Source organism: Pavona decussata, unplaced genomic scaffold (assembly GCF_977016875.1).
Source record: "Pavona decussata unplaced genomic scaffold, jaPavDecu1.1 SCAFFOLD_69, whole genome shotgun sequence".
Classification (NCBI taxonomy): Eukaryota; Metazoa; Cnidaria; class Anthozoa; order Scleractinia; family Agariciidae; genus Pavona; species Pavona decussata.
This window is the reverse complement of record NW_028145488.1, coordinates 3,194,208-3,217,500: the sequence shown is the minus strand read 5'-3', so window position 1 is coordinate 3,217,500 and position 23,293 is coordinate 3,194,208. Positions and strand designations below refer to the sequence as shown.

Below are 23,293 nucleotides of genomic sequence, written 5' to 3'. Positions count from 1 at the left end.
CTTGGATGACGATATGAAGGGGATAAGATACCAGCCGTCCAAAAAGAACTCTAGATGTAAGTAAAACTGGTGATGATGTCACCCGCCCCTGCAAAATCTGCGGGGACGCCAGATACGCGTCCCAAGATCCATTCATTCAATCAACGTTGTCTCATACAATCTCGACTTCAATCTGTATTCGGAGTGCGTTCTTTCTACGTCGAACGCAACAATACCATCTTTCGGACAGAAAAAGATATTGATCAGTGCGTAAAGCAAAGAAGTATCACATCAAATTTCTTCCACAATTTTGTTTCCGGCACTTTTCGACATTTAAATCCTAGCAGTATGGAGGATGTTTGTCCCATGAACCTAGTTTAATGGCCTTAGCTCCCACGAGTCTCCTGTAGCTCAGTGGTAGAGCATCCGAACTAGTAATCGGAAGGTCTTAGGCTCGACTCCTGATAGGAGCACTCTGATTTTTTTTCCGAGTATGCCTGCCGTGTCACTTACAGTACTGGATAACACATCATTCTCAGCCATATCTTTATCGCTCACTCTGTTTTTCTTGTAGTTGAGGTTGCCAAAATGACAGAAGTACTTACTGGAGAAAGCGTGAGAAATCTGTTCCAAGGATTCTTGAAGAAGCACTCTCTCAAAAGCTGCATATCAGTAAAGTTTGGCGAGAATGGCGGGCTGTCTCTAAACATGGTGGCAGAATCAATTGAAGTTGCTGATTACTGGGTGAGAGGGCTTCAAAAGCTTATAGTTAACCAAGGTGCGTATGGCAAAGTAGTTGCATGGATCTGTTTCAATAAATATTTTAGGAAAGCCTAAGCGACAACACCTCGAACGAAATCCAACACAAGGATGGGAGGTGATTACCAAACATTATCCGGCGTTTGAGAAGCCAATCAGAGAGCATGGAAAGCCTTATCCACTGCTTTGGAATACACTAATAACAAATACCCTTTTTTAGAAGTAGAAAATAGTTTCCTCGTTGAATAATTACGTTTTGTGTCGTAAAGCGCGGTTTTCACTAGCGACGCAAGCATAAGAGTGCTTATTTCACCGTGAAAACGGCCTCGACGCAAGCGCAAACACAAGCACAAGGATAAAAAAATTTTCCTTTTCTTGTGCTTGCGTCGCGTTCGTGTTCACTTGACACAGGGTTCGTACGGGTCATGGAAAACCTGGAAGGTCATAGAATTTTAGAATTTCATTTTCCAGGCCTGGCAAGTCATGAAATTTAGGTGTGGGTCACAGAAAGTCATGGAAAATTATGTTTATTAAAAAGTACAAAATAAATTGGGTTTGTTTGCGAAAAAAATAGTAAAAACACGCCGAAATGAAAGATGATTTCCAAGAAAATGGTCAAATTTAGGTCATGGAAAACTTGGAGAAGTCATGGAAAGTCATGGAATTTAAAAAGCTCAAAAGAGTACGAACCCTGCGACATAAAGCTCTTATGTTTGTGCTTGTGCCTGTGCTTGCGTCGCTAGTGAAAACCAGGCTTTGCATTACACTGAAATATGAAACAAGATTTATACCAACACCATTCCATTATCCGCTCTCCATTTCCTGATTATGATAGTTGAATCCCACTGCGCCCGGATTGACATCATTTTCGAGCATGTTTTTAGAGAGCTTGTACTTCGGATAACCAATCGCAAGCGAGCGAAATGGATCTGAATATTGCGAGGCACCTGATGCAAGCTGTACAAGTTTCTCACCGTTTAGCCATCAACGCAAGTTAATGTAAAGGCCTTGTTAAAAGTAGCAAGTTTTTCGTTGAACTTGTTTCGCAAAAAAATTGCAAGTTACACGCACGATCTTAACGTGTAACATCCCCTGGTACAATTGATTTGCATTTTGTCAAGTTCGACCAGAGATTAAATACAGTTTTTTCTACTTCCTGCAACAACGTTTTTCAAGATGCGCGACAAAAACACGTGTGAAATGGCCCGGGTTTCAGGTCTAATCGATAAGAGCCTTTGGAATTGTTTGCTGTTGACATTTTAAAAGACTCTGTCGAACGCCATGCTTTGCGCCCGTTTGTTGTTGTTTTGGTATGGGTCAATTAATTTTGTTTCTTTTTAACACAGGTAATTTAGAGAAGGAGGACAACGAACATAGAGAGCAATATCCTTTTTTACAGTTGCTACACTGCTAACAAGTTAATGTTGAAAATTAATTTTAAAAAGCGCTGTGGCTTAAAATGTGGAAACAGTGGTAGAAATTTATAAACCCATTTTGACCTGGATAGTTAACCGTTTTTATATCAAACAAGGAGCCCATGGCCCAGAGCCTTGTTATCTCTCGAACTAAGCCTTGGAGACAATCCTTTCCCGAGTAGATTTATTTTTAGAACGGGTCGCAGGAGACCTTTGGGACGCCTACAGTTCAAATGCCCAATCAAAGAAGAGCAATGGCAATTGTCATACGTCATAACCTTGGTCCCAGGGGACCTTTGGAACGCAAACAGTTCAGATTCCCAATAATTTCATTTTTCATTTTTTCACTAATGATATCGAATATAGGGCCGAGTTGTTCAAACCCCGATTAAGCTGGGTTAACGTGAACTTTGATTCGAGTATATTTACTAATCCGTAAGGATTCGTCCAAAGATTTTTGTCCCTCAGTTTTGCCTTTTCTTTACCATTAGATTAAAATGAGCCTTTAAAATAATCTTTAAAGAGCGAGTTGAAAACCTCGGTTAACTTTTAATCGTGGATTACCGTTAATCGGCTTTCGAACAATCTGGCCCTGGTCTCGATATCTGAATTACTGTTGATTTTGTATGATGTGAAAAAAGCCTCGATGTTCGAAAAACCTCGAGCTCCATATAATGTGAACACAACCTGTTGCGAAGCCTTTGAAGGGGTCATACGTTGGCCGCGCATTGCGCAGTATAGGTGGAAGGATTCTTTGGATCAGTGTTATTTTCCTTGACAACAACCAACATGGCTCGAGGAAGCCTTTGAAAAATTTGACAAGAACAAAGACGGGTCATTAGGGCTCAAAGAAATTCAGAGATTGGTGGAAGCTTTGAACGTGAGCATGAGTCCTGGACAAGTGAAGAAGAAGTTCAAGGTGAGAAATTTTATCAAGCAAACTGGGAGCTGGTCATTTTGTGAATACCTCTTATTTGACTAATTGACGGCAGTTTTCTGTGGTCTATTTAACAAATTGAATGTGGTTTAGCGTTGTCTGCACTCTTATCGACAACGATATTCGTCATCACAGTGGTCAAAATGTTGTGGACCGCCGAGTGAGTCCACCACAAATTTTGATTAACGCTAAACCACATTCAATTTGTTAAATCGACAATAAAATGACGCCATTAAATGTTCAAAATTTAAATGAGGCTCGTGGTTTCCCTGCCAAGTTTTGGATATTTTATGGCGTCAGTTTATGGTCTATAGAGTATAGACCATAGAAAACTGCCGTCGATTTGTCTTTTACAGTAACACAAAAAAAGTACGAGCGGAATTGGCTTTATTTTCGGTTTGAGAAAACGCGCGTGTTACATCTGACGTCATTTTTATAGTCTGTACTTTTATAGACAATAGCTACGAGCTAATTAGAACGCGGGAGTTTTGACAGTTATTGTAAAAACCAGTATAGATTGCTCAGTTTGTAGAGTACTGCACCGGTATCGCAGAGGTCATGGCCGGGTGCAAATTGGCCCCTTCAAGCCTGAAGTTTTCCAGACTTCCTATTTGAAACTGCTCAAGGTAACAAAGGTTTTACCTTAGCTTTGTTGAATTTGCTGTCTTTTTATTTCTTTAGGAGGTGAACACCGATGGAGACGCGGCTCTTAGTAAGAAAGAGTTTGCAAAGTTCTTTAAGTCCATTTCCACAAGACAGGAAATCATCAGCCTCATGAAGAAATTCTCATCTAACGGAGCGCACATGACAGCGGAGGATTTACATTTCTTTTTGGTCAGCGAACAAGGGGTGAGTCACCAGTCAGTGGGTCAGTCTGTAGACTGCTCAGTCTATCTGACATTGAGTTAATCAGCGTGCAGTCATCCAGTCAGCCAGTCCGTGAGCCATGCCAGCCAGCCAGGCAGCCAGTCAGTCAGTCAGTCAGTCAGTCAGTCAGTCAGCCAGCCAGTTAGCAAGTCAGTCAGTCTGTCAGTAAGTCAGTCGGCCAGTTAATCAGTCAGTCAGTCAGTCGGTCAGTCAGGCAGCCAGTCAGTCCGCCAGTTAGCCAGTCAGCCAGTCAGTCAGCCAGCCAGTCAACTAGTCAGTCAGTCATTTAGCTAGCTAGTCAGTCAATCAGTCAGTGAGCGTATCTTTCTGTCATTCAGCAGACTGTCAGTTAATCTGTCGGCCGGTCAATTAGTTATTCAGGCAGTCAGTCAGTCAGTCAGTCTGCAGGCAGGCAGTCCGTCATTCAGCTGACTGTAAGTCACACACTTCTTGTCAGCAAAAAGTCCGTTAAGCATTGCCCAGCCATTTTCACATCTGACACCATAAGGAGAAAATCTGAACACAGCGGATTCCCGAATTCATTTTTGAATATTTCTTCTTTCAAGATGCACGACGCTAGCAAGGAGTACTCTCTGGAAATGATTCTGACCTACGAGCCAACAGAATCTGGGAAAAAGAGACGAGAATTGGGAATTGATGGTTAGTATGTGTCCTCGATAAATTTTAAATGTATTTTTTCTAAGCGTACTTTAGACGCGATCGAGACATGGCTGGAGCAAGAAACAACGGCAACGGCGACGAGAAGGTGTGAAAACCGTCCATACTTACGCGTTTTTGTTTAAAAATGCGCACTTTTTTGATGCGTTTTTGCCTGGCATCCACACTAAACGCCTGAAAACGCCGATGAAAACGGAGACTTTCGAAAACGGTTTCAAAAGTGGAGACTTTTGGAAACGCATCGTTTTGAAAACGATTCGTCTTTAGTGTGGACATGTGAAAACGAAGACTTTTAAAAACTGCGACGTAAAAAGCGTCACATGCCATCGGGTCTAGTTTTTGTTCCTTTTGAGATTTGAGTGCTGTATAAACATTATATGAAGAAGATGTTTTATTTTCTGCCATCACAGGTTTTACAAACTACCTCAAATCTCCAGAGGGAGACATTTTCAACCCCGCCCATGACGAAATTTACCAAGACATGTCCCACCCCATGACTCACTACTACATCGCATCGTCACACAACACGTACCTTCTCCAAGACCAACTCCGCGGTCCTTCCAGTGTAGACGCCTACATCAACGCTCTGAACAAGGGCTGCCGTTGTGTTGAACTCGACTGTTGGGATGGCGACAATGGAGAACCTATTGTATATCATGGTCACACGCTTACATCAAAAATCCTCTTCAAAGATGTCATAGAAGCCGTTAGTAAACACGCTTTTGACGTTTCAGAGTAAGTACTCAGTTTCAGAGTTTGGCTCAGTTTTGCTCTGAGGCCCGTTTCATACGTTGAACTCTTCATGTGCCGAAACTAATGTAAATGAACAAAAGCTGTTGCTTTGGGGTAATTTGCATTGCACATGTAAACTTCTGGGCTGAGTTGCTCGAAGCATGGTTAGCGCTAACCATTGGTTAAGAGGTATTAAAACCTATAGGTTGTCATGGTACTTAACCCGGGTTAGCGCTAACCATGCTTCGAGCAACTGGGCCCAGAAAGTTCTTTACGTCCGTTTTTGAGTCTCGAGGTAAGGTTTCGTTGTGCTTTCTCAAGACAAACTGCGCAAAGCATTTTAAATGACTTTCAAACCATCGCAAGTGAGGAAAGGTTTGTCGGAAACATTTTTGAATAGGACATTTTCTGGGAAATTTTCACTGTGGCGTCATTCGACTACAACTCCAGAATCTTTGAGTTTTTTTGTGTTCTTATACTAATTAGAGCTATTGTTCTTTGCTCTCCCTTGGGATTACAAAATTTGAATTTGAAAAGGAAAACCATGGATTCTGAGAATAATGTATTAATCAGTAAATGACACAGGCATACTCGGAAAGTCGAACCTAAGACCTTGCGATTACTAGTTCGGATGCTTTACCACTGAGCTACGGGAGACTCGTGGGAGCTAACGACATTGAACTAGGCTCATACGACAAACATCCTGCATACTGCTAGGATTGGTAGTTGTTAGTTAAATGACGCCAGCATGAAAATGGCCTATTAGCCCATTTTTTTTCTCCACTTTCTTCCTATTTTCGCCCTCTAAAAATTTCGGCTCGTACACGACATTTGTTTGAAAGTTTCTCGAGCTCGTGAGATAAAAATGAAATTCAAATTGTTAGAGAGGATATAAATCAACCATTTTATTTTCTTTATACCTTGAGTTAAACCGTATGCTTTCCGTCATGAGATAATTTCGTTCCAAATAGTAGTTTTGCCCCGACCTAACGTGAGCGACACGCGTGTTGGCATTTGTGTGTACCTATTTTCTTGTTCATCTGTTTATTGAGGGACTTAATGTTAAGTTTAAAGTTTTCATTCCATCCGCTCAGCGAGGGACCTTTTTTTTTCCGCTATATGTCTGGCTTTGATATGACTGATAGGGAGCGATCACTGCCTTTGAAAAAATTGAACGATGGTTAAGGATTGTATGGAAACCAACTTACACAAAGGCGTTGAGCGATCGTTAATGTTAGGTTCCCTTTATTACTGTTGTTTTTTTTATCATTTACTAATATTTTACAAGGAATCCTTTTCACAACATTGGTTTGCAAAGGAGTTCTTAGGAGACTGAATACAAATAACACCAAATTGTAGAAAACTCGAGGTTGCACTTCACGTTTCCTGCAAATGTGGTTAATTGAGTACCGTCCTATTTTAGAGACGGTTTTCAAATGAGTGTTAAAAGTAGCTTAACTACGCCTGGTAATTGAGTAGCAAACCTGGTGACGCTTTCTCGACCAATGAGAAACAAAACCAACATCAATCGCGATTTCCCGCGCTTACCGCTGGTTTCAGGTAATGGGCTCGAATTGTCATTGGTTGATAGCGCTGTTTAAGTCTGCTGTGATTGGCCAGGGTAATTACTATGACTTTGGTTACACGACACTCAGTTCAAAACGGCTCTAATAATATTGTTGTTTCTTCTCAACAGGTACCCAGTTATACTTTCGTTGGAAAACCACTGCAACCTCGAAAATCAAAAGAAAATGGCGGAATATCTCGAAGAAATTTTAGGTGGTATCCTTTGTGAAAGTTGATGATGATTGCTTTCCGTTTAGCATTTACTCAGTAAATGAACGAATCCTGGGAACCAATCAACATCATCGTCTTTATTTAAACACGGTATCACAACCATTTACATGTACTAGAAAAAAATATGGTCTTCTTGTGAGCCATGCTAAATAATATAACTTAAAATTACAATTAAAATTTTTTTAAAAATATTACCCTTAAATCATAAAAATTTAATGAAAAATTATTTTTGTTATCTAGAAAGTAGAATTTAAAACTACTAAGGCTACCCTGAATCCTTCGACAGGGATGTTCTTCCAGAGGACAGATCCTCTAGAGTGATCAAGGAGATTTGGCAATCTCCAAATAAGGTTTAAGAATACGCAAATTAATTGACGAATTTCTCAACTTGTCGGTATGGTGATGCTTGAAAATAAAAAGTAAAATAACAGATGTAAGCATAAGCTAAAACTTGCTGTTCCTTAACGCAAAAATAAATCAGATGTGTTGTACAAAGTTCCTGTGGATGAAGCATTTACTACATTCCCATCTCCGGAGTTCTTTAAAAACAGAATTCTAATCAAGGTATTGGAACAGTTATTTTAGTTTGTTACAATACTGCTTTCTTTTGGTTAGGGAAAAAAGAATTAGAAGGTTTTACGACTGTTTGGGGTTCAAGAATCGAAAATGTATAAAACATGCGCAATAGAGCTTTTTCCAAAATGGCTACCATTTTAACATTCTTGTTTTCCATTCAATTAAGCTCTTACCTTGTTCGTAAGCTCAAAAATCAAATGGAATATTTTACCATGAACGAAGCAAGAAGGACTAATTTGAAAGCAAACAGAAGAATTTTTTAAATGGGAGCCATTTTGGTACAAAGTTTAAGAGGTCTTGTCTCAATGAAACAATCTTGAGGCAGTGATGGCCGATCCCGTATTTTTGCACCGATATCTGTTTTGTATGGTATGGCGGAAGGCGGTTTGTACTATGAGTTACTGTAATACTGTCTGCGAAAGGATGCTGGCTTAAGAACATGGATGATGATTGTCCAGTTTTTAGAAATACTTGGCGTCATCATCGTCTCTTTCTCCTCCACGGTTGAATATGGCCTAATGCTAAGGGTTCTGTCACATTTACAGCTCGGAAAATAACTTAAACTCTCCTCTTTTTTATCCACCTTAAGAGACAAAAGGGTTGATTGCGACAAGTTTATTTTGTCACCCAAGATTGCTATCAAATCTCCAGAGTCCTCAATGCACCCGCAGCGAAACTTGCGGTTTTTGTGATTGGGGGAAAAAATGCAAAAATTGGACGCGAGTTAATAAAATGTAAAAAGCCGTCGAATCTTTATTATTCGTGAAATGACGAGGAGAAGCAAGCTCCGTGAAAGAGGGATTCCTGGGATAAATTTCGTGAAAGGCATACCCAAGAAAATGGCCCTTGATGTCTGATTTTTTATATTTTGGTTGCCACGGTAACAGGGCAAGAAATTAAAACTTGAACAAGAAACTGATGAAGACGAAGAAGGTGACGTCACAGATGAGGACGAGGCTGCTGACATCGATCAAGAGAAAGCAGCCGCTGTACTGGAAAAGAGTGCTGAGGGCGCAGAAGGGGCCGCTAGTGCCAGTGCTACGCCGCCGGTAAAAAAGAAAGAGAAGAAATCGAAAAAGGTACAAAAGTTTGCTCTAATTACGGGACAGTCATTTATTTTCAGCTTATCAAGCACTGATGGTTTAAATACTGTCTTTCGGTGCGATCAGTGGAGAAAACGGATCAAAGATTGGCTGAAAGTTACTGTTCAATAAAACCAATCCAACTTTCACCGTTTTCGATTGGATAAAAGCGGAATAATATGTTTATGAAGTGATGTAGATTTACCAAAATCAGCCCTTAAAAATGTCAAGACAAGACAGTAAACTCCTTTATTTCCTGCAGAAACTCGTTCATTTCCATGGATACCGTTAAAGTAAGTTGCTTCACCGGGTTATCTCGTACTGTCACCTCCTTTAGTCTGCTGTATTTGTTTGGAAAAATTTACGCCGCGCTTTAGTTTTCCTCAGACATGTCTTCTTATTCTCTTCTATACTCTGTCAACTGACCTTATATTCGTCTTCTAACCGTTGCAGTTTTTTAAGGATGTCATTCGTTTAAAAAAAGAAAAAAAGAAAAAAAGCCCATATAACAAAGAAATTTATTTGCTTGATCATATCTTCATCGTGTTCATGTTGTTCTCGTATGAAAATCGAATATGAAAATCGAAAAATTCGTTATTATTTTTTTTTTCGTCGCGTTCGATGCGTATAAAAGTGTCAAATTTTACTTCCGGTTTGCATTACCGCGCAAGACGGGAGGCTGGGGTTAGAAGTGGTGTGACGTCAATACAGGAATGCTTATTCTCACAATTTCTCTATTCCTCAGTTGTTTTTTGTTTGTAGAGGAAGAAAACAGTGGGACGAAAATTTAAATGGGATTGTTGAATTTTCAGAATGAAACATCTGAGGAATAGAGAAACCGCGAGACTAAAGGGGGATTTCCACTGTCGCGCTTATTTTTCGTGCGTATAGACGTGAATTTAGCTGGCTTTACGTAAGTAAATAGAATGAGAAGCGATGTATGAGCCGCGTGCGCAAACGTAAAAAGTTGAGTGCTGTTCAACTTTTTACGTTCACGCACGCGGCTCATACATCGCTTCTTATTCTATTTACGTACGTAAAGCCAGCTAAATTCACGTCTGTACGCACGAAAAATTTACGCGACAGTGAAAATCCACCTTATGTGTTCCTGTATTGACGTCAAAAGTCTCCGGTCTTGCACGGTATTGTACGGTTTGTGGGAAAGAGAAATTGATAAGGAATTCTTCTTAGATGTTCATACAAGGACAACATGAAGACTTGATCAAGCAAATAAAAAAAATTTCTGTCATATACACTCAAATTATTCGACAATTCCTTCAAGAAATAGTATTGAAAAAAAGGTAGAGATACTTAAGGCGATGATCACGTGGTATGTCATGTGATCACATCGAGGCCAACTAATACGGTTTGAAGAAATGTTTCTGTTATGTTGTTTTACCATAATCCGATGGAGATTTGGCACGGTTGTTGTTCTTCCAACAGATATTAATTGTTGATTTTTTTTGTTATTGTCTGAATTCATACGCATTAACATTAACACTAACACTATAACAATGTAATATTAAACTACTTGTTTAAAACATCAACGCTCAAGCTTAAAGGTGTCTAATAAATTAAACTTATTCTCGTATCATTAAAAAATCAATACAATCAATCCTTAAAAGCCTTCATTTCTAATTTTGGCGCATTCTTTTATAAACGTTAAGCAGTGCGTAGAATTCAATTATTTTCAACGATCAACGCTCAAGCTTAAACGTCTCTAATAATCTAATTCTCGTATCATTAAAAGTTCAATGCAATCAATCCTCAAAAGGCTTCATTTATAACCTTGGTGCATTCTTTTATTAACGTAAGGAAGTGCGTAGAATTCAGTTATTTTCAACAGTCACCATTATCACACATCTACCAGGTGAACATTTTGCCAAAGACCCGCGAAATGTAAATACTTGAGTGTTTTGTCCCAGTTTCCAAGCAGTAACCCTGGATTGGATGCTAAATCAACCTCTCAGCCTTCTGTAATTAGTCACTTTTGCTGCACTTCGGTATCGAGCAAGGCAAGTTACAGTTAACTCACGCCCGGTTTAAACATCGAACTCAGTTTCTTGGCCAAACCTAATGCAAATTACCCAATACAATAGCTTTTGCTTAATAGACCCTTCTCCAAAATGGCGGCGACAGATTTGAATGAGTTAAAATTGAACTGAATGAAAAACTGATACCAGCACTGGAAAGAGCACCTTTACTTGAGTAATCTTGCAACGTTTCAGCATATTAGGTGTTATATTAGCTTAGGAAATGTAGGAAAAAATTTGACAAATTTACAGACGTTTGTATGACTGGGGTTGTACGTCATACCCCTAGTCATACAAACGTCTGTAAATTTTTCATTTTTCAACTTACATTTTCTCAGCTGATATTACACCCGATATGCTGAAACTTTGCAGGGTTATTAAAGTAAAAGTGCTCTTTCTAGTGCTGGTATATGTTTTTAATTTTAACTTATTTGAATTTTCGGCCGCCATTTTGGAGAAGGGTCTATTACATTAGGTTCGGCAAATGTGAACTTCGACGTTTGAACCAGGGCTAACTGATTGTAGAATAATTTTCGCGACCAATTTTTGCCGCGCTTTTTTGATAGAGCAGCGGAACCATACTTCTATTCTTCGAATGGCTTTGAACCTCATTATAAAGGCGAGGCTAAGTGCGAAGCTTTTATTATGAGCAACTCGGAAATGGCCTCTTTGATTCTCGAAGAATAGAAGTATGGTTCCGCTGCTCTTTCAAACTTTGCGAGATGTCAAACATTGACGCGAAAATAATTCTCACAAAAAGGTTTTACATGGTGAAAAGATTTTCAGCCATGCGGTGGGACCCGCGATCGCCCCTTTACCCGCGGGTGCGGTCATTATTACCCGTGGTAAAAACTTCTTTAAATTGTCTTTATTTTTTTAAGTCATTTTTTATCGTTGCATGTTTGTACCAGGAACCTTTGCGCAGATCATTTCGTGCCGTTGGCAGAGTGGTGCGAAGCGCTGGTAAATTTAAAGATGAAACAGATGTAAGTGAACCTTAACAATGTTATAATTGATAATAAACCATAAAATAATCTATAAAACTCTTAAACCGAAAGTCATTTAAGTGTTGACAGTCAACTCCGCTTTAACGGACACCTTTTCGAGATAGAAACGTTTCCTGCTGCCTGTCGTATTTTCATATATAAAATACCGATAGGTGTCTGCAACGGAGAATTGAAGTGCAAAACCCATGAAGATGTAAAATATCAAACACTCGAAAAGCGTGTTTCATCAGATATCCGAACACTGAGAAGTAGGTTGAAAAAACGAGGCGCAGCCGAGTTTTTTTAAAACGACTTCGAGGTGTTTGGATATCTGATGAAACACACTTTCGAGTGTTTGATATGGCTTCTCAAATGATCAATAATTTTGGAGAAATTCAAGGCTAAAGTTGGCAAAATTTTTATCCGTTCTTTGAGCTACTGGGGCCATCTACAAGATGTCTGTTTTTGATGCAGTTGACTATTAACCGACTGAATACTTAAGCATGTTTCAACTTTTAAAGGTAAAGGTCCACATCTGACATAATAAATGACTAAAATAAACAAACCAGCATGACTTTAAAACGTAGAATTAACAGCCGAGTGAAAAAGTCTCGTAAATTAATGAATTTGCTGATGATGATTAGTTATGCATGACTTGAGAACGTCAACTCTTAACTTACAGGCTACTGGAGAAATATTTATGGGAATGAATAAATGAAAAAACAGAGTTTTTACTGTTTTAAATAATTTCATGGTTTAAAAACTGTAAAATAACCCTCTTTTTAAATGGGCGCACTTTGAAGTTTCATCCGAATGGTTGCAATTAGGATTTCACCCATGACATCTATGGCGACATTAAATCAGTATTAATAAAACTCTTGAACAAAATCAGTGATGTGCATGTAAATAAATGCCTTGTCTCTGCTAAATGTTCCGTTAAAAAAGATCATTAAAACTAAACATTGAAATTAATGAAAACAGTTGCATGAGCGAATTCAAGTTCGTTCCGATTAAAATGGGCAAATTCAGGGTTGACATGTTCATTTTCTCCTACATCTATGAGATCAAACCTTTTAAATCTAACTTGCATTGATTGCTCTTTTGGAGAAATTCTAAATATAACTGTTAATCCTTGCCACCTTCCTTTTTACGAGGATAATTACACATCTATGTACTCACGCGCCTTCCAGCGGGCGAAGGAACTGAGCATCAGCGTGGAATCATTTTTAGGTTTTGTGAGTAAACGTAACATTTGTATCCCCAAAGAGACCATTAGCCCAAGAGAAGACATGCCTGTGATCCTTACATGCCCCTTCAGTCTATTTTTAGATCAAAATCATTGTCGTTTCCAGTACCCCACGGATAAGGGCTACCTTAGGTTATGTGGGAATTACATGTGACCCTCGATTGACATCTCGGCCTATAAGATCAAAAATATATGGGACGTTAAGATTGAGGCTTTTTCTCGTTTCCCTGCAAACCGCAAACCTCTAAAAGTCACGTGACTCCGATCCTGTCGTCCCGTTTGACGTTTGAGGTTCAGATTTCAACGTCAAGGACGCCGTCTAGAGGTAAGTGCATTACGGCAGAGTTCTTCGCTAGTTTTAAAACTATGAAACCACGTTTAAACGTCAAATTTACTTTCCTCGATGAATGAGAGGTTTGTTTGATTCAACCACATTAGTATAGTGCATGCATCGTCAAAAACAAATCTTAAGCCCGGTTTATTTACATACAGCGAACTCGAACTGTAAATTGCTGGCCGACGTTTGCGGTTTGCGTTTTGACAGGAAATCCGCAATCTTAGGTCCCTATTGTTCCCAGTGTACCGTGACTGGGAGATATTTTATGTTTTGTAAGTAGAATGGCATTTATGCTTTCACAACCTAGAAAACGTAAATCCAAGAGAAGAATAAGCTGTGATCCCCAGAAGTCATCTCCCACTATTTTAGGGCAATATTATCGTTACTAGTATCCATGGGTGTGAATAATTTTTGACATCGGGTGCAGGTGTACATTTCTGTCGCTTGAGAGTCTATAAACCCAAGAAAAAGGATTACGCGTGACCCCTATTTTTAGGTCAATACTGTCGATATCAGTGCCTCCTGCATGAATAGGAGTTATTTTTAGCTTTTGTGAGTACGCTAAGGTTGAGTTCGATTGACCTTATTCCGGAATAAGCGGAATAGCTGCTAAATTTCTCTTTTTAAGAAATTTGGGGTAGTTATGTGAATGAAAACACTCTATTGGCTTACTTAGTGAGTCAATATTGGAGTTTCATAGCTTACTTATCTGATAGCTTTCTTATAATATCTTGGATTCGTAATATCTAAGGATTCGTTATTTTCACTGGTTTCGGTAAAAAAATGGTGGTTTTTTATATGCTGGGTAATCGTGATCTAGAATGTGAAGGAAAAAGATTTTTCGCTGATCATTTCTGAAGTTTTGTTATGTCAGGGGTCGTTGGAGTGGTATGATTCTGAATTTTAGTACATGAGTGTAAATCTATTTTACTCTAGACCTAAGGCTTACTTCTAACAGTGGGCATTACAAGTGTTCGTCTGTGAATTTTGGTAATGAAACAAGCCGTACGAAGCACCAGCCGCAAAAACCGACCCAAAAGTAGTTCCGTATAACTTTATCGTGGATTTGTATTGTGTACCCGCTGAGTCGTTTTTAATTTCCACAGGAAGAAAAAGGAGGAAAGAAAAAGAAGAAGCTGAAACTGGCCAAGGAGCTCTCTCGCTGCGTAAATTACGTGTCCAGCGTCGGATTTAAAGGATTTGAACACGCAAAACAAAACTGTAAGTGAACGCAAGCTGAACCTAAAGTGAACGCAAGCCAAACACAAGGTGAAGCCTAGTGCTAGGGTTTACAAGCAAAAGGATCAACGATAGCCGGGGTTTACAAGCAAAATTTCACAAGTAGGGTTACCCTATCACTAGGGTCAACTGTACTACAAAGCGAAGCGGTGGAAAGCGCGGAAAAATTGTAGAAAATTGTAAAGTTGCCTTCTAGACCGTTCACCAGAAACATTCTTGGTTTCCGTGAGTGAAAGAAGATGGCTGTATTAAACGCCCGTGTCGAACTCGTTCCGCCATTTTGACCGCTGACCTCTTTTCAACTTTCCAAGGGTCTGAAAACAAGTAAAAGATTGTCCTTGGTAGGCGAGTTATCCCTTGCAGAGCATTAACAAGGCAAAAAGGGTTACCCTGTTGCTAGGGTAACCCTAGGGCTTCTCTAAGGTTACCCGCGTAAAAGACGAACAAATATGGAAGTGGTAGGGACAATACTTCATGTCAGCCTACGTATAATGTCCCGGCCCTTAAGGACGGTGCCTACTATTGTTACTGCGCATACGTTCTGCGCATCTCGAGATACTCGGGTTTCCTATGGGTGGTACCTACTAATACAAGGATAATTTTGCGCGGTTTAAAACTATGCGGAGAAAGCGGAACTTAGCAAGTGCTTTTGGTATCTCAAAAGAAAATTGGAGGTAGCCATGCATTTTTCAGAGATAATTAAGCCTCAAATTAGAAAAAAAATCCCATACATTCCTTTATATTTTGGCGCTTTTTAGAGATATTATTGCTTAATTATCTCTGAAAAATGCGTGGTTACCCCCAATTTTCTTTTTGGATTCCAAGAGGCCTTGCTAAGATCTGCTTTTCCCGCGTAGTCATAAGCCGCACTAAAATACTTCGGTATTAGTAGGCACCGTCCTTAAAGGCACAGGTAGATTCAAGTAGAACGCAAAATTTACGGGTTTATTCTCAGGGAAACTTTTGCTTTGGTTTGAGCTCAGCTGTAGCTGGTTTAATGAATCTTATGCAACATGCGCAGACAAATGAGAGAAGTCGAACTGTTTTGGCATCTAGGCAGAAATAATACCGTATTCTAACTTGGCAATGAAATAAACACGAAAGAAAATAATTAATGTCTGTGGCACCCAACGCTTTATTTCGATAGACACCTGTTCGGGAATGCCTTAAGCGCCTCAGAAATTTGAATTTAGTTTGAAAAAAAATATTAAGTTTTCTCTGGCTGAAATGTCAGCTCAGCGCTTCGTAAAACTGAAAAACTAATTCCTTTCCTGTTCGGATGGCACAATATCTCGTTAAAAGTGCGAAATAAGGTCAGATAGCATTTTCGTAAAGCCAGCAACAGTTAGCAAATAGACCATTTTACAGTCGCGTCCTTAGTGACCTGGCCTTGGATTGGAAGCGAGGCTGGGAATGACCTTGTTTTGATATTTCATTTTGAAAATGTTTATAACTACTATATAGTATGAGATTTCAAGAAAACTTTACCTGTCCTGAGAAATATGTAAATAAGTATTGGCCGTATTAAATTTCACGAGGTTGGAACTAGAGAGAAGAAATGAGAGTCTCCGAGTTCATGCTGTTTCGAAAAAAGCTATTTTTCTTGAAGACTATTCTGCAAGGACGCGCTCAGTTCAAGGTTAATTAAGTGGTAAGAATATAATGTTTCAAATGGTTGTGTCGCGCATGACCAGTATTTCCGAGAATGAGTGAACATTCGAATTGCTGTTTGTAATGTCCGGCATTTGAATGGAATCTTGAAGATTTCTCTGGAAATCTTTCCAAAAAGGAGGCATTAACTAAAAAATATCATCAAAATACTTGGGAAACAAGTGTTATTTTTGAAATACTTGGTACTGTAATGTAGAGAAAATTCATAGCTTTATGCCGTCAATGAACTAATGACATTTCTTCGGCAACTATGAAATCGTCAAAAATGCTGGTCCCGCATGATGTATTGTAGATTGACTGTAACACTGAATTGTTGTGCATGTTCTCGCTAGAAGCCAAAAACCCATGCCTTTTAACCCGGTTTTTTTTTTTCATACAGACAAATTTCATCAGATGTCCTCTTTCGTGGAATCTAAAACGGCGAACTTGGCTAACACTCAAGGCGAAGACTTTGTAGAGTACAACAAAAGACAGCTGAGCAGAATATACCCGGCCGGGGGGAGAGTGGACTCTAGCAATTACAACCCTCAGCTTGCCTGGAATGCTGGGTGTCAAATAGGTAAAATAATACATGTAATTGTGGTTATTATTTAACGCATTGTAACACTGCCCAAATATTTTGTTATGGTGCACTGAATATTCATCGTCCGTAGTCAACAGGTATCCTGCGATATACGTAATTTTGAGTCGAGAATACGCAGATTAATAGGAAACACTTGCCTATTAGCATAAGATGATTAAGGTTTTAAAGCGAAGATGAGTCTTTCAAGGACGGTGCCTACTTTTGTTACTGCGCATACGTTCTGTGCATCTCGAGATACTCGGGTTTTCGATAGGTGTTGCCTACTAATACAGGGATACTTTTGCGCGGTTTAAAACTATGCGGAGAAAGCACAGCTTTGGTATCCAAAAAGAAAATTGGGGGTAACCATGTACTTTTCAGAGAAAATAAAGCTTCAATTTGAAAAAATAATCACCATACATTGCTATGTATTTTACTGCTTTTTAGATCAATTGTTGCTTAATTGTCTCTAAAAAATTCGTGCTTACCCCCAATTTTCTTTTTGGATTTCAATAGCACTTGCTTAGAACTGCTTTTTCCGCACAGTCATAAACCGCGCAAAAATACTTCGGTATTAGCAGGCACCGTCCTTAAGACGCCGTATATTCTTTGCATTCAGTAAGATCTGTCCAGATCTGGTTTTACTGTCTTGTAGATACTACAGAGGAAAGCTGTTCCGTTTTCTTTTTATTCCCAACAGTTGCTCTCAACTACCAAACGGATTCAGAGCCCATGCATCTGAACCAAGGAAAGTTCAGGACGAATGGACGAGCAGGGTACATCTTGAAGCCCAAAATTCTCAGAGATAGTAAGTTCAGCGTGTTACGTTATGGAGCCAGGGTATAAAAATAGAATTTCCGGGATACGGGATGTGGCGGGTTAAAATGGATAGGGATTCGATAAATAGAACTTTTTAGGGATGGATACCCGATAGAACTGAATGGAATATGCTATATTAATTTTGAGCGAATGCTGCCGGATTGCGGTAAAGCAATGACGCAGATTTGTCTCTGGGCGTTTCACGCTCGTTTGGGTCTGGATTCTACCTTCGCTTGGTGACGTCACTCGCCTGCTCTCGTCCCAGCCTTCACTCGGGCAACAAGGCGCTCGTTCGAAAATTCGCGCAGACTACAAGGCAAGAAACAGCGCCTAGAAACCAGGCTGGCAATGACGCTCTTTAGTAAATTCAAAACCAAAATGCATTAGGAAAGAACGCTACTTTACTAGCGTTAAATAGCGGGGCGAGAATGACGGATACATATGATTGGTAAAAGGCGGCGTTAGAAAGCACTTTTCTAAACCTTTTGAAATTCTTAGTTTTACCCTAATAGTGCTACTGTATGCCATGCGAAACTCAATTTACCGTTCTTGTTTGTAGCTGACACAAAGTTTAACCCTAACACAAAGACAGAAATTTCTGGAGTGGAGAAAGTGACGGTATCCATAAAGGTAACAACTTTTTTATTTTCTTCTTCCATTCGCGACATTCGCGCGCGGCCAACACGCAGGTCACGACATGGAGGCTAAAATCGGTTTTGTGTCACACTCAGAGTCCGCGTTCCTTTTTACCAGCAACCTTGAAATAACTTCAATAACTTAGTTGACGGATAATCAACCCAGCCTCCCTTCCCCGAATCTCCACCCTGGAGGAACAAGAGGCTATTTTTGGGGGGCTCTCTCTTGTCCCCGCCCTTCCTTCCCCCAATATAAATCGTGCACTCTTAAACCCACCAAGAGAAATAATCTCTAGCCTTCATAAATAAGGTGACGAAGTCCAATACCTGCCTGTTTCATTTTGTTGATCTAATTAATTAGCTGAGGGCAGGAGCAAAATATCTGCTCTTGCTGAAGTGAGAAGTTTGTCGGCGCTGAAGGTGAACTTAAACTGTTTCCTTTGTGGTTTTTCCAGGTATTTTCTGCTCAGCAGCTTCCAAAACCTGCTGACACCAAAGGCGAGACTCGTACAAAGGGCGAGGTACGTAAGAACAACAAGATGAAAATGTTGTGTAATTTACGACATTTTGGAAGCGTGGTTGTGGAGTGATCAGCGTGTTAGATTTCACACTGAGTAGGGAGACCGAAACCTCGCTTGGTCAGGGCTAGTCTTTGTATACTGCGCTGTTGTGCCCTTAGACAAGATAGCGGTTTTCAGTTGAGTGTGACGAAAGTAGTTTCGCGTTTGTTTTGGTCTTGCCTTACCGCGCTTTGTTTAGTATTATTTCAGCCCTTTCTCAGCCAATGGAAAATAAACCAAAACCAACTGTGACTTGCTCGCAGACGTTTTTCCCACGTTTCCATGGTTTGGCCGATTTTGTGGAAATTCAAAATAAGAATAAGTTATCTTGGTGGAATTATTAATTTGTTTGTATGTTTTCTTGCTAGGTTATTGATCCTTATGTTAAAGTTGATTTTCATGGTATCCCAGCAGACACTGCTTCTTTTAAAACAAAAGTCGTCAAGGACAATGGTAAGAAACCTGCCGAGCCGAGGTTGGACTAACACTTGTTTCCATATTTCAAAATCGCCTTGGAGAAAAGTGCATTTTTAAGGGTGTATGAAAGACAATAGGCCATTTCCAAAAAAGAAGTTGCTTCCAGGCGAATAGCCGAGGGAACAATTTCTAGTCTGAACAACAAGGATTGAAATCCTCCAATCAACAACAGCCTAAGAGAGGATTGAAACGCACCAATTAGAAGAAAGTAAGGTGCAATCTATACTGTCACGCAATTAATCGACACCATCGCCTGATGAAGACCAGCAGTATAGCGGACGAAACGTCGCGATCCACATCTATGTGGCTCAATCGAGAGACAAACGATAAAACTCAGCTATCATTTCAAACCACGATGACGAACACCTGTCTTAAAATTAGTTTTGTTTGCAAATGAATTTTCATAATAAAAACTATGCACAAAGCCTCGCTTTCATAATGAGGTTCAAAGCAAACGGCTCGGAAATGACCCATCAAATTAAGCACAAAGTGTTATTAACAACCTATTAAATGGTGATATTTCGCTATTTTACCGACTCTAATTTCGTTTTCTTTTGCAGGTTTTAACCCAGTGTGGGAAGAGAACTTTGAACAAGTTCTCCTCGTGCCAGAGCTTGTCATGATTAGATTTGCAGTTTTTGATGAAGATGTCGGTCTTGCGGATGACTTTATAGGACAGTTCTCAATTCCCTTCACCAGTTTAAGGCCAGGTAGGATATTTTGCTTTAGGCCCCTGAAAATGGCGATATTTAATGTTCCTTTCCCAAGTAACCAATAAAAACATTTTTATTAGCGTAAAGGCGCTGCTGTGCTACGTTATTTGTCTTGCAACTTGTCCCAGAATTTGGTTGCGCCTTTCATTACCATCATCATCATCATCATCAACCGGTCGGCGGTTCAAATATATCCTATATCCAATTTTTTATTTTTTATTTTCAGTCTTTCTAGTCGTGCAGTCTATAATGTATTATCTCAAGTATTTTATTGATCCAGGTCTATCACAAGACCCGGCATATCTCAACGTCTTGTCGCTATGGTCTTGCAAATTTCGAGTTTTCAATTTGGTCTCATTTGTTAAAGATGACGAGAGAGCGGGCGAATATCGGCCTGATATATAATCAAACCGATTTTTACTCCACGCTGCTGCATCAATAGAAAAAGAAATCGGCCAACAAATAGTAACATGCAATGGGACCTATTAATCAGGCCAATTCATCGGTACATGCAAATTCCCATACGTCTTCCTATTCCGGCACATGCCAGTCAAACGCGTCCATATTGCACGGACAGGCCCGAACATCTGTCCCATACCAGTTCATGTTCAGTCCGCAATTCCTGTTTGTGATCACTTACACCGAGTGCTTGCGATTGCCATCTACAATTGACTACGCCTTTGACGAGCATTTGAGTATTACATTCAGTAAGAATAATTGCACGTTCGTACAATTAATTGCATTCTCGTTCTCTTTTCAGGTTATAGGCACATCCATTTGTTAGGTAACAAAGGTGAACCACTGGGATACGCCACCCTCTTTGTTCACATTCAGATCAATGGTGGCTCCAAGACAGACAGATCTTCGTATGCGGTAAGATTAGGGGAATACTAATTAATTTGTCGAATATCAGGCAGTCGCCTGCAGCGAAATTCAAGAACGATGACGAATGAATGATGACTTCTGTTCAGGTTGTCGAAACGTCAGTCAATGTCACCTCAAACAGTTCTTTTCAGGACTACACTCGCCAGGATGATCATAATCTACGTATGACAAAATTGACAAAAATTAACATTGGTTAGTGGAGAGGGGCAAATCTTTGGAGGAGAGGGGTGTTTTTTCGAGATCTTACACGGCTAACCCCCTGCCTAAGACACATGTACAGTCCAACACTATTGTCGCTTATTATAATTCCCTATAATATCTCCTTAATCGGCGTTCAGTACCGGTTATAGCATCAAACGGGTATGCTTTGCGCCATTGATTAGGCGAGGTACTCGGATTCACGTCCTCGCATTGTCAAGCATATAGAAATGTAAGGAAACAATAAAAGCACTCGGCTTGTTTGGAACAGGTTCGTTGCCTTTCTTTGCAGGACTGCAACTAGAAATTATCAAATTCAATTCAACATCCTAAAGTGTGACCATTCAAATGAAAGCTACTGTACTTTCCTGTGGTGCTGTCTATTTTGCTTTTCAAGATTGTTCTACCTCTTGATTCTGTAAATGAAATCCTAAAGTGTGACCATTCAAATAAAAGCTACTGAGCAGTACTTTCCTGTGGTGCTGTTTATTATGCTGTACAAGGTGGTACTAACTTTTGAGTCTGTGGATGAAATCCTAAAGTGTGACCATTCAAATGAAAGCTTCTGAGCAGTACTTTCCTGTGGTGCTGTTTATTATGCTGTACAAGGTGGTTCTAACCTTTAAGTCTGTGGAAGAAATCCTAAAGCGTGACTATTCAAATAAAAGCTACTGACCAGTACTTTCCCATGGTGCTATTTATTACACAAGGGGGTTCTAACTTTTGAATTTGTGGATGAAATCCTTACGTGTGACCATTCAGTGTGACCATTTAAATAAGGTGGATATAACTGTTGAGTCCATGTACTCCAAAAGTTGTGTTTTAACTTATTAATGAAGCGTTTTTCTTTTCATCCTTCAGGAGGCGGCCTCCCCGAAGATCTCAATCACTTAGCAACATGGTGATGATACAATCATTATCCGTTTTCTACCTAGTGTAGTGAACTGGAGGCTGGAGGATGCTTTATTTTCACGTATGAGACCGTTCCGGGAAGGGGATCAAATCACCATTACCGACAATAAGCTGTTGCCCCATGAACCAACACATGAAATGTGTCGCTTAATGGTGCAGTTTTTGCAATTTGCACGCTCCATTGCCTCTCCAGTGATACGTGGGCCTTCGATAGATACCCAATGCAAAAGTTCTTTTGTTTGCGTTCAAATTAGCCTTACCTACCTCGCTCTTGTGTTCAAAAATCAAAAGAATATTTTACCTTGAACGAGTTTACTATAAAAATATGCGAAAAAACGGAACGTCGTTTCGGTGGGATCTTGGCACCATTATCAAGTAAATAATGTAACAGAAAAGATAATTTTTACAGAAATAAAAGGTGTGAAATAGAATAAATTAAATTAAGACTAAAAGTTACTGTCCGGTGTTCATTCAGAGAGGTGTTATAAAGTGAGAGTTATGTCCGTTCATTGGGTTAGACAAATAGTTTCGCGCGAATGGAGTCTGACTGGGTGTTTAGACTCGGTTTCTTCTTGCGGGTCCAAAGCATTTCAAAGATTAACGAGACTGGTAGGGCTAGTTTAAATGCAGACAAAAGAATAGTAAAATGTCAGCCATTTTTGCGTAAGGTTTAATATTAATCATCACTAATTGCAGCCATTTTGTCGAATAGAGGTCTAACGGCCAACTTCGTCTCCATGGTCTTTCAAGATTCAAAATGGCGGGCGGCGAAGACACGTGACAATCGTGGAGCATACTTGACTTTCATCGTCGCTAGAGTTTTGCACTTTACGAAACGCATAGCGAAGAAGAAAATAAATTATGTTATTTTTTCAGCGAGTTTCAGGGTCTTCGCTGCTCCCATTTTGAAAGAAAGAAAGAAAGAAAGAAAGAAAGAAAGAAAGACAAAGAGAGGAGAGAAAGAATTACTGGCTTGAAATCCGTTCTTTGTTTTGATAGTCCCTATTCCGAGTTTTGGGATATTTACTGAGTTAAAGGGAAAGTGTCATTGTTTTTTTTTTTTGTTTTTGTTTTTTTTTTGTTTTTTTTTTACCTCTTTTGTTAAAAATGGTGAAGTAAGACCTTCACATAGCTACAAAATAATTATACAACAGCGAGACGAAAGAAATCAACTCAATTCTTGAAAGGAACAACTCGT

At 39.6% G+C, this 23,293-nt stretch overlaps 1 protein-coding gene and 1 long non-coding RNA gene across 2 annotated transcripts in view; one reads left to right on the top strand and one right to left on the bottom strand.

Annotated features, from left to right (window-relative positions):
* LOC146477800 (1-phosphatidylinositol 4,5-bisphosphate phosphodiesterase delta-4-like) overlaps window positions 1-22,421 on the top strand; it is a 27,052-nt gene extending 4,631 nt beyond the window's left edge. The window contains exons 3-22 of the mRNA XM_085113189.1: window positions 1-56; window positions 554-757; window positions 2,085-2,121; window positions 2,943-3,072; window positions 3,772-3,939; window positions 4,524-4,617; window positions 5,046-5,370; window positions 7,064-7,149; window positions 7,646-7,728; window positions 8,628-8,819; window positions 11,767-11,841; window positions 14,531-14,645; window positions 16,714-16,893; window positions 17,597-17,704; window positions 18,275-18,345; window positions 18,806-18,871; window positions 19,279-19,363; window positions 19,948-20,097; window positions 20,861-20,973; window positions 22,045-22,421. The exon at window positions 1-56 is cut by the window's left edge and continues 88 nt beyond it. Coding sequence (XP_084969315.1) covers window positions 1-56; window positions 554-757; window positions 2,085-2,121; window positions 2,943-3,072; window positions 3,772-3,939; window positions 4,524-4,617; window positions 5,046-5,370; window positions 7,064-7,149; window positions 7,646-7,728; window positions 8,628-8,819; window positions 11,767-11,841; window positions 14,531-14,645; window positions 16,714-16,893; window positions 17,597-17,704; window positions 18,275-18,345; window positions 18,806-18,871; window positions 19,279-19,363; window positions 19,948-20,097; window positions 20,861-20,973; window positions 22,045-22,077 — 2,371 coding nt within the window. The 3' untranslated portion in view covers window positions 22,078-22,421. The remainder of the gene's footprint in view (window positions 57-553; window positions 758-2,084; window positions 2,122-2,942; window positions 3,073-3,771; window positions 3,940-4,523; window positions 4,618-5,045; window positions 5,371-7,063; window positions 7,150-7,645; window positions 7,729-8,627; window positions 8,820-11,766; window positions 11,842-14,530; window positions 14,646-16,713; window positions 16,894-17,596; window positions 17,705-18,274; window positions 18,346-18,805; window positions 18,872-19,278; window positions 19,364-19,947; window positions 20,098-20,860; window positions 20,974-22,044) is intronic.
* LOC146477792 (uncharacterized) overlaps window positions 1-23,293 on the bottom strand; it is a 299,841-nt gene that overhangs the window by 21,675 nt on the left and 254,873 nt on the right. The window lies entirely within an intron of this gene.